Below are 11,874 nucleotides of genomic sequence, written 5' to 3'. Positions count from 1 at the left end.
TAATCTCTAGGTCCATCCACATTGCTGCAAATGGCATTACTTCATTCTTTTATAGCCTAGTGGTATTCCATTGTATGTTTATATCTTCCTTATCCATTCATCTGTTGGTGGACATTTAGGCTGCTTCCATGTGTTGGCTATTGTGAATATTGCTACTATAAACAGTGGATTGCATATGTCTTTTTAAATTAGAGTTTTCTCCAGATATATGCCCAGGAGTGGGATTGCTGGATCATATGGCAACTCTATTTTTAGTTTTTTGAGGAACCTCTATGCTGTTTTTCCTGGTGGCTGCACCAACTTCCCACCAACAATGTAGGAATGTTCTCTTTTCTCCACACTTTCTTCAGCATTTATTGTTTATAGACTTTTAATGATGGTCATTCTGACCTGTGTGAAGTGATAGCTTATTGTAGTTTTGATTTGCATTTCTCTATTAATCAGCGAAGTTGAGCAGTTTTATTGGCAATCTGTATGTCTTCTTTGGAGACATGTCTATTTAAGTCTCCTGTTCATTTTTTGATTTGCTTCTGTTTCTTTGTTATTGAGTCGTATGAGCGGTTTGTATATTTTGCAAATTAAGCCCTTGTCAGGTCTCATTGTTTGTGTATTTTCTCCCAGTCTGCCAGTTGTCCTTTTGTTTGTTATGGCTTCCTTTGCTGTGCAAAAACTTACAAGTTTGATTAGGTCCCATTTGATTATTCTTGCATTTATTTCTATTTCTTTGAGAGACTGAACTAAGAAAATGTTGCTATGATTTATGTAAGAGAATATTTTGCCTATGTTTTCTCTTCTAGAAGTTTTATGGTGTCATATCTTATATTTAATTAAGTCTTTGAGCCATTTTGAGTTTACTTTTGTGTAGGGTGTGAAAGTGAAAGTCGCTCATTCATGTCCGACTCTGCGACCCCATGGACTATAAGGTCCATGGAATTCTCCAGGCCAGAATACTGGAGTGGGTAGCCTTTCCCTTCTCCAAGGGATCTTCCCAACCCAGGGATTGAACCCAGGTCTCCCATATTGCAGGTAGATTCTTTACCAGCTGAGCCACAAGGGAAGCCCAAGAATACTGGACTAGGTAGCCTATCCCTTCTCCAGGGGATCTTCCCAACCCAGCAATCCAACTGGGGTCTCCCGCATTGCAGGCAGATTCTTTACCAACTGAGCTATTAGGGAATCCTGTAGGGTGTGAGGAAGTATTCTAACATCATTGATTTATATGTGGTTGTCCAGTTTCCCAACACTACTTGCTGAAGAGACTTTCTTTACTCCATTATATATTCTTATCTTGACAAAGATTAATTGACCGGAGGTGTGTGGGTTTATTTCTAGACTTTCTATTCTGTTCCATTGATCCATACCTCTGTCTTTGTGCCAGTACCCTGCTGTCTTGATTCCTGTGGCTTTGTAGTATTTTCTGAAGTCTGGGAGGGTTATGCCTCTACCTTTATTTTTTTTCCTCAGGATTGCTTTGGCAATTCTGGGTCTTTCGTGGTTCTATATAACTTTTAAGATTATTTGTTCTAGTTTTGTGAAAAATGTCATGGGTAATTTGATAGGGATTGCATTAAATCTATAGTTTGTGTTGGGTAGGGCCCAACACATTTTAATAATATTAATTTTAATATATTTAATAATATTAATAATAATATTAATCCTTCCAATCTAAGAATATGGGATATTTTTCCATTTCTTTGAATCATCTTAAATCATCTTCAATTTAATTTATCAGTGTTTTAAAGTAGAACTACTAAAATATGAGATTAAAAAATAAGAATGACAACTGTATTTTATCTATACTAATGACTAGGTAGAAAAAAAATTTAGCTTGAAATAAGAAAAACTAAAGCAAAAGACAAACTTCCCCAAATGAAAAGCTAGTCAGAAGAGGCCCTCTTAGAAGGGTTAAAGACAGTTTCACTGAGGGCATTTTATTTTCAGGAAGGAGAAAAAACAGTGAATTACTATTATTTCTTCTAAGTCTGAATATTCATGATAATATCTCAAGGTTTGAGTTTTCTATAAAGTACACAGAATTTGTTATCAAAGTGTGATAGGAGCTAGTAACCATTAACTAAAGAGAAATACTGGATTGATCTTATACAACATTTTTATTGGCTTTTGTTAAAAATTTTCTTGTTGTTGCAAAATGCCCATCTCTTACCTAGTATAAGAATCCATTTGAGTAGATTTGCCCATTATAACCTACTTCAAAGACCAGTGAGCACACATAGAGTCAAACAAACAAACAAACACACACACAAACAATGAGAAACAAAACTTATACAGTATGTAATCTGTGATATGGTTAACGACGGATACATTTATATTCATCATAACAAATGTTAAGACCAAAAAGGCTTGTTTAGAATTAATATAATTTGTGTGGTAATGCTATTTCCTACTAAAAGAATTATAATACATGTTAGAAAATCCACAAATAGGCTTCTTCCTGGAAATAAAAACCAAACTGATCAATTTGCCTCAGTGTATTAGTGAGGAAAAAAATAATGCATATCTAACTGAAGAGTTGCACCATGTTGATTCTGATTTTGCATGAAGCTGATCATATAATAATTTCCCATTTGGTTTAAAGTTCTGAATCCAAAACTGAGACACTGTTTAGAAGCATAATTATTTTCAATGAATTTGAAATTACCCTTAGAATTGAAGGCCACGGGAAGAATATGTAACCTGAGTTCTGATTTAGTCCTTAAGATCCAGTCCTCAGATCCAGCTCTCAGTCATCTTCATTCTTTAGGAAAGACTAGACTTTGCTATTTAGCAACCAATCCAGGAACTAGATTTCAGCACACTAACCACATCTTCCTTCTCTGTATCATATTTGTATGCTTTGGGTCCTGAAAAGAAGTAAATGTAGCCTAAAAGAGACAAAGTTGAAATTATGGTTACTGAAAATGACTTGAAAATTTATAAATGGGATGGCCTTGCAGTTGTAACTTTCTCGAGGGGGCACCAAAGAGAAACAGGGAATGTGCCAGGGTGCAGCTGGCTAACCCTCAGCCCAGCTATCTCTGAGCCCTGGAATCTGACACCCCTAGCTTGCCAGTCATCTCTCATCATTCTCTCTGCCATGCAGGGGAGCTCTGTGCCTCTCCTCAGGCTGCTCCCATCCGGGAAATCCACCCCCCACTTTTGCTTTCCCGAGTCAAAAAACTAGCCAGTTTTTAAAACCTAGCAGGTTTTAAAGTCCCACCACGAAATCTATACCAACTGATGCTTGTTTTGATCTTTTCTTTCTCAGATCACCTCTTGCAATTACTGGGAAGACTACCACCCAATTCAGTACTAAATTATAGATTGTCTTGATTTCTAGTAATTTCATCTGCGTTGGATGGAGGGGCATTTCCCAAAGAGAGTAACCATTCCAAAGTTGCCTTTGCATTTCTCGACAGTGTCCAGCTCTGTGCTAAACACTCAAGACGAATGTGTTGACTGACTGATTCAAAGATTCAATTAAACTTATTCAACCCAGTTCAATTCAACTTTCACAGCTATGTGTCAAATTTCAGAAGTTGGGTGATAGAATGAGGAAAGGCATTTATTCTCAATGGGAAGGTTGAGAATATGTACATTTTAAAGACGAAAAAGGTAATTTTGACTGGATGGCCTTTATGATGTAACTGGCTAATGGACTGAAGCTATACTTTTAAAACTTTGCATTTGTAAAGAGAGACCCATAATGGCAGACTTTTTATACTCTTTCTGATGGTTAATCTGGTTAACTAAATTTATAAGGGACTCAGGGCCCCAAAAAATTAGAACCAAGGACTCCCCTTCTGAAATCCATTTTCAGTTATGTTAAAGCAAAGCCCAGAAATTGTTACAATTTCTACAAAGAAAGTGTTCTATGGAAACACTCACCATTTAATTCTACAGCCGCATCTATTTGGCCATTGACTCCTGAAAATTCTTCTTCAGTACTCTTTGGATAGTCTTTTTCCATTTTCCTTTTTCGCTCATCATAACTGTAAGAAATATTATTTCATAAATAATGTAAACATGAGGTATTCATTGATTGTAGAGGGCACCACGCTAGTCAGGTGTATTTAGCCAGGGTTGACTTATGATTTACTTTAGATCTTGCTCTCTCTGTTTCTCTGTTTTTCTGTGTCTATCTCTGTTTCCCTCTCTCTCTGTTTCTTTTTCTCTCTCACACACACACACATTCTGCTATTACTTTCCCATTTTGCAGAGATTCTGTGGCCACTAGTTTGGGAGTCATTTTCTCTAAACATTTTCTTTAGCAAATTGCCAGTTATATTGTTTAGACTTAGTTACATTGTTTAGAATTATAAGATGATATTTCTATAATTAAAAATTACTGCTTTTCAAAGGAAAATCTACACTTATTTTTAGTGCTTTTTTTATCATTGTAATTTCTTTCTCTCTTACTCTCCATGTATGAATTTCCTGGCTCACCAAATAGTTGAAAGCCCTTCATGGAGGCTTTCATTAATGAGCTTTGTGCTCTGTGGAGAAGGGATTGAACAAATGATGCACGATGAATGAATGCATGAAGAAACAAATGTGTGAATGATCAATTGATAAAGACAAGAAGTGAGAAAGTCTGGAATAACAGATATTCTGCTTTTAAAACATTCTAGTTGTTTCCTAGAAAGATTACACAACTAATCAAAAAGTAGATTAGGTTTCTTTTTCTGAATTCACAACTATCATGCAATGATAACTCTAAAGACTGGTTAATACATCTCTTTAGTATTTCTCTAAATTATCCCTTGTAAAGAGACAGTGACTCATATGAACCAGTATGACTTGGATGAGCCCAGCATGTAGGCAGAGCAGGCTCTCTTCCCTTCAAGAAGACTTCATTTAAAGTGTGAGAAAGTCCCTTCTTCATCAGCATGGAGCTCCCAGCGGGGACATTCCCTAGGTGGACGCCCTACTCATTTCCCACCAGAAGGTCAAACAGTTTCTCCCAGTGCCTGGGCCACTGGGAGTTTCCTGCGGCAGCAGATCACAACTGCCTTCTCCTGAAATGTGCCTCTCATATGGCTATGACTACACAGGCAGGGGACAGAGCTCTCATGATACTGAGTGGATCAAACCCCGGGAAGGAAGTATTCAGGTTGAAACTGACTTGTGGTTGAGATGCTTCGCTGGATGTTGAGGAGAGAAGTGGAAGTTAACTCCTAGAAGTCCAAACTCCCTTTTCAGGAGAGTCCTTAGAACCTTCCAGCAGGCCGAGGGGAAACCCAAGCTATGTGAGTTACACAAATAAAAATGGAAACCATTGCCATGGTTTGTCATCAGAAGTGCCAGTAAGGAGTGGGGACAGGGCATGTCTATGCTATCAGGAGGAGTGTTGCAAGGTGTCAGGACTGTAGTGAGGGAAAGAGAGGAGGGAAAGGACAGCTGGGCATATTGCCTCTCCCATGGCTTGGATTTCTCTTGTTCACTTTGTTCCAGTGTTTGAAATCTAGAGTCCCTTGTTCAAAGTGGAAGTACGATTGTGTACATATTAACCAGTGCTTACTAGGTTCTCTTCTCTCACTTCCCTGAAACAGTTGTATTGAGGAAATGGGTGCTATGACTGGAGGGAATGAGGAGGGTAATTCTAATGCTTAAAATATTTGGGGCGAGGGATGAAACAGGAAGAACAAAGTGACCGAAAGGTGTTTGGCATGTCTGTAGACATACAGAGAGATGTGGTGGGGGATACCAGGGAACGTGACATTTTGAATTCTTTGATTAATGTTGATCCCTAAAATCAGGGAAAAATAGCGAAATGCATTTCATATCCTCCTCCTCTTCTGTCTGCCCTGAATAAAGGATGAGGGGCTGAGCTATTATAATTAGAGCTATGCCTCACCCTGTGTTCATTAAACATTTATGAGTGATTTTAAGAACTTCATCACCATTTACATCATTTTACAGCAAAGTGTGTTCTCAGTTCCAAACAAGTGACTGGCCAAAGAATATCTGTAGGGAAATCTATTACAAATTGGGATCTGCTCATACTGAGAAATCTGGAAAGTATGAAAAGAGAAAGTGAAGATCTTTTCTTGAGAATAGAAAAACCATTTAAATAATATGGAATAAGTTTTCAAGAAAATGATGACTATTAATTCAACAGAAAGAAAAATCCAATAGATTTGAAAAAGTGATCTTTCTTTCTTTCTTTTTTTAATGTGTGGGCTTAGTTTGCTAAGGGCAGTGGTGACATCTAAAATCTTATATATCTATCTGTTCAGAGGATAATGGAGCTAATAATATTATATGTAAATACAATTTCAGCAGAAATTTTGGACAAGCAATATCCAGCTGAGAATTTTAATTTTCAATTACATTTATAAAAACATAGGCAAAAATTCTGGCAAACCTGTGAAATCATTTTTCTTTTCTTCACCCTTTCTACCACTTAGGTGTTTAATAGTTCCTCCAGCTTTCTGAAACCTGCGTCTCTGCCCTGTTGTCTCTTACCCTATAACTGCTTTTCAAAGAGTATCTTTTTAAAGAGTATCAATAAAATCTATGCCAAAGTGTCACTCTGACACATAAGTCATGTGGTCCTGGGATGTTGGAGTGGGTAACCATTTCCTTCGCCAGGGGATCTTCCTGACTCAAGGATCAAACCCTGAAATGCAGGTTGATTCTTTACCATCCAGGGCCAGCACCACTAAGGAAGCCTGCATTTTAAGATTAGCTGATAATATATATATTTCTTTTGGACCTCTTACATAGACACTGTGTAGATGGCCTTACACAGTTAACATAGAGTTAACCTACTTCTCATTTTACCAAATAAAAACATTACCATTAACCATCAAAATAATAATTATCACCTATTTTCATCATCATTTCATTAAAAAAAAGAAACTTTAATACTAAAAAAGGCAGAAAGAACATAACCTCAGAAGAAAAGATGTTTCTTGCCAATAATACTGACCCAGATCACATCCTCCTATGTCTTTATTGTGCTATTTTTATTTTTCTGTGGACTAATGAAAACTTTGTGATGATCTATCACTTGGTTTTTGGACAGGTATTTGAGGATTTCACTTCCCTGGTAGCTCAGTTGGTAAGGAACCCATCTGCAATGCAGGAGACCCCAGTTGAATTCCTGGGTTGGGAAGATTCCCTGGAGAAGGATAGGCTACCCACTCCAGTATTCTTGGGCTTCCCTTGTGGCTCAGCTGGTAAAGAATCTGCCTGCAATGCAGGAGACCTGGGTCTGGTCCCTGGGTTGAGAAGATCCCTTGGAGAAGGGAAAGGCTACCCACTCCAGTATTCTGGCCTAGAGAATTGCATGGACTGTATAGTCCATGGGGTTGCAAATAGTCAGACACGACTGAGTGACTTTCACTTTTGCTTTGAGGGTTTCTGTTATAGAGCAGAGAGCACAGTCAAATGGCAGAGTCAGGGTTTGAGTTCTGACTCTGTTATGTGCTGGCTCTGTGATCAGGGGAAAATGCTCTGAGCCCTGGTTTCTTTATCTGGAAAATAGTGGTCATGAGGATGAGAGAAATAACACACATATACACTCACACACACACAGGCACACATGCACACAGAAACGTGTCTGGCACATGTAGAAATCAAGGGCTGGCCCAAGCTATTTGCTGTTTATTTTGGCCCCAAGAGGGCTTCCCTTGTGGCTCAGACAGTAAAGAATCTGCCTGCAATGTGGGAGACCTGGGTTCGATCCCTGGGTTGAGAAGATCCCCTGGAGGAGGGAACGGCTACCCACTCCAGTATTCTGGCCTGGAGAATTCCATGGACTGTATACTCACAAAGAGTTGGACACGACTGAGTGACTTTCACTTCACTTGGTCCCAAGAGCCATTAACTGGCTGGCTAGTATAAAGTTGAGTGAATGTTACCATTAACATTTTGTCTGGGATTTGTCCCAGATCTGATTTTGTCTGGGATCCTGAATCATCAAAGAGTTTAATGTTTACCTAATTTTTTAAACACACTTCATTGGGATAACATTTTGCAGTAGTAGGCAAAGTTGAGAAAAAAAGAAAGGAGGACTAGAAAATGTTGGAGGTAGTCCAGAGATCTCAGCAAAAATGAGGTTAGAAGGTCTACTGTTAATAGTATACTGAGGATTTTGCTGAGAGTTAAAGAAAATAAAATTATATGACAGGATGAGAATTATGGGCATGGTTATTTTAATTGACAGTAAATAAACAGATGGTGAAGAGAATGAAAAGTGACTACACATGGTATATGGAAAGGACTTCTGGATTTGGACTCAGAGGGCATAAAATATAGCCTTGGATGGACTACTTTTAACTGTGTGGCCTTGACTTAATCACTTGATCTCTTAGATGCAATGTTTTTAACTGTGAAATGAAGATAACAGTACCTACTTCTCAAGATGGTTGAGGAGGCAGATGGGAAATGAGAGGAAAAAAAGAAAATAGTTTGATTTCTAACACATAATAAACCATCAATATTTGAACACTAAGAAAGTATTTATTGTAAATATACTATACACTGTGTGTGTGCTAAGTCACTTCAGTTGTGTCCAACTCTGTGCGACCCTACAGATTGTAGCCTGCAAGCCTCTTCCGTCCATGGGATTCTCCAGGCAAGAGTACTGCAGTGGGTTGCCATTTCCTCCTCCAGGGAATCTTCCCAATCCAGGGATTGATTCCACGTCTTTTACATCTACCTGCTTTGGCAGGAGGCTTCTTTACCACCAGTACCACCTGTATACCAGATACCTGGTAAAAGCACTGCACACATTTTCTCACCACTAAGGTCTTGTTTGTGAAACCCAAATACCAACTAAAAACGATTGACCAGTAACTATCTTTATTTCCTCTGAGGGTATTTGTTTCATCATTTAACATCGATCAATGGGTATAGAAATAAAACAAATCATTATTGACAGTTAAGCTTTACTAGCAATACTGTGTAACTGAAATATGGTAGGGCTGTAGATACCTGATATGCTTTCTCATATATATTACCTTATTCTGCACATTTGAAATCTAAGGATTTAGGGAGTATTTTGGTAAAGTACCTGTGAACTGTTTAATTTTTTGCTGAGAACTTAGATTTGTTAGAAATTTCTAGTGTTTTCATTGTGATGATTTCTAACTCGTGTGAATGGCAAAATTTAACAGCATTCTGTCTTCTTTGAACTGCTGAATTGAGAGTTCAGTCTGCTAAACAATGCTTAAAGAAAATGTGAGAAAGGATGGCAGAGAGAGGAATTTACTGTTAAGTATGTAAGATACTGTCTTCTTAGGGGGTGCTAGTGATAAAGAATCCACCTAGCAATGCAGGAGACATAGGCGACTTGGGTTCTATCCCTGGGTCGGGAAGATCCCCTGGAGGAGGGTATGGCAACCCACTCCAGTATTCTTGCCTGGATAATTTCACAGACAGAGGAGCCTGGTGGGCTACAGTCCATAGGGTTGCAAAGAGTTGGACACGACTGAGCAAGTTAGCATGCACACATGTATTTATGGTACATGTTTCAGGAAGTTTCTTCAAGGAGACCTTTCTAGTGAAATCTAGTGGAATTTCTAGCAGAATCCCCTTTGAAGTTAATAATACACTTCTAGCCAGGAGTCACATGGTTCTCATGGAGGAAGGGATCTTTGTGATCTAAACTAGAGAGGGTAGGGGGGAGAACAGTCAGAAATGAAGAGAAGGGAGAAGAGTATGAACTTGCTATGCACCATCCTAGATGAGGTGAGGAAAGTGGCTATGAGAAAATTCTGGAACAAAGAATTAGTAATAATGTTGAAAAGTACTGATGATCTCAATTACTGCCTGACTGTATGATGAAATGCAAATTTATATCCAGCCTGAATTCTCTAAATTCAAGACCTGTATGTCCAACTCCCTTCCAGACATTTCCATTCTTTGATCTTACCAGCATGTCAAACTACATAAATACAAACTGGAATTTCTGTTTATTCTTTTAATTTTGCTTTACTTCTTAATTTTATCCTTTCCCTATTGAAAGGCCTTAGCATCCTTGTCAAAAAGTGACTGATCATAGATATATGGACTGTCATTTTTATTCCATTTATCTATATGTCTATTTTCATTATTAGTATCACATTGTCTTGATTACTGTTGCTTTCTAGTAAGTTTTGAGATTAGGAAGTCTGAATTATCCAGCTTTGTTCCTCTTTTTCAAAATATTTTGGCTATTCTGGGCTTTTTGATTTTCCAAATAGATTTTAAGATCAGCTTCTCAATTTCCAAGGAGAAACCAGTGGTATCCTGGTAGGGACTGTGTTGAGTCTATAGATCTATTTGGGGAACACTGACATTAGGGCTCTGAGCCGTGAACATAAGATATCTTTCCATTTAGATCTTGTTTAACTTCTTCCAACAGTGTTTTATAGTTTTCAGATTATAAGTTTCCCACTTCTTCTGTTAAAATTTATTTCTAAGTATATTTTTCTTTTTGATGCTATGGAATTGCTTTCTTAATTTCATTTTTGCATTGTTCATTGAAGTATATAGAAATACATTAGATTTTTCCATATTGCATATATACTCCACAAATTTGTGGACTCATTCATTTCGTTCTAACAGCTTTTTTTTTTGTTTGAGGTTCCTTAGGTTTTTATATGTAAAAGATTATATGACATATAAATACAGATAGTTTTACTTTCTTTCCCATCTTCTGTATCATTCATTTTTTAATATCATTCATTCTTCCTTAATTGCCCTGACTAAAGCCTCCAGTAAAATGGCGAATAGAAGTGGTGAGAATGAAAGTTTTTGTCTTGTTCCTGATTTTACAGGGAAAGCATCCAATCTTTCACCACTGAAGATGATATCAGCTGTGGGTATTCATAGATGCTTTCTATCTGAGTGAAAAAGTTTCCCTCTATTCCTTGTTTGGTGAATTTTCTTTTATCATGTAACAGTGTTTGATTTTGTCAAATGCTTTTTCTACATCTATTGAGGTGATTTTATGGTTTTTAATTTTTAAATCTATTGATATATTATATTAATTGATATAATTAATCAATATAGATGTTATTATAAGATGAACAGATGTTAAACCAACCTTGCCTTCTTGGAGAAAAATTCCCAGCTGGTCGTGGTGTGTAATTCTTTTTTATATGTTTCTGGATTTGGTTTGGTAGTATTTTTGGAGGATTTTTGTATCCATATTCATAAGAGATATTGATCTGAAGTTTTATTCTCTTATGATGCCTTCATTTGGTTTTCATATAAGGGCAATGCTGGCCTCATACAATAAGTTGGGAAGTATTCCTTCCTCATCTACTTTCTGGAGGAGTTTGTTAAAAATTGGCAATAATTCTTCTTTAAATGTTTTGATAGAATTCACCAGGAAACATGTAGGTGTGGGTTTTTCTTTGTGGATAATTTTTATACTATGAATTGAATCTCTTCATTTGTTATAGGTCTATTCAGAATGTCTATTTCTTCATGACTCACTTTTTTTATCACTTTGTATTTTTCTAGGAATTTGTCTATTTCATCTAAACTTTCTAATTTATTGACACACAATTGTTCATTCTTTTATAGTCCATTTTATTTCTGTATGGTTGCGTTCATTCTTTCATCTCTGATTTTAGTAATTTTGGTTTTCTCTTTTGTACTAGGTCAATTTAGTGAGAAGTTTATAAATTTTTTTGACCTTTTCAAAGAAACACATTTAGCTTTGCTGATTTTCTCAAAGTGTTAATTCTTTACTTCATTTTCACTGTTATCTTTATTATTTGCTCCTTCTTGCTTGTTAGAATTAATTTGATCTTTTTTCCAGTGTCTTAAGTGGAAAGTTAAGTTATTTATTTGAATTCTTTCTTTTTTTTTAATATGAATATTTACAGCTAGAAGTTTCTCTTTGAGCACTGCTTTAACGGCATCAACATAGGTTGT

At 36.9% G+C, this 11,874-nt stretch overlaps 1 protein-coding gene across 1 annotated transcript in view; it reads right to left on the bottom strand.

Annotated features, from left to right (window-relative positions):
* Positions 1 to 2,322: 2,322 nt before the first annotated feature.
* Positions 2,323 to 11,874, bottom strand: part of MMP20 (matrix metallopeptidase 20) — a 57,900-nt gene continuing 48,348 nt past the window's right edge. Inside the window, exons 9-10 of the mRNA XM_043482237.1 lie at positions 3,886 to 3,989; positions 2,323 to 2,882 (exon numbers count right to left, since the gene is read on the bottom strand). Of these exons, the coding sequence (XP_043338172.1) occupies positions 2,782 to 2,882; positions 3,886 to 3,989 (205 nt within the window). The 3' untranslated portion in view covers positions 2,323 to 2,781. The remainder of the gene's footprint in view (positions 2,883 to 3,885; positions 3,990 to 11,874) is intronic.

Source organism: Cervus canadensis, chromosome 11 (genome assembly GCF_019320065.1).
Source record: "Cervus canadensis isolate Bull #8, Minnesota chromosome 11, ASM1932006v1, whole genome shotgun sequence".
NCBI lineage: Eukaryota > Metazoa > Chordata > Mammalia > Artiodactyla > Cervidae > Cervus > Cervus canadensis.
This window is presented reverse-complemented; position numbering and strand designations above follow the sequence as displayed.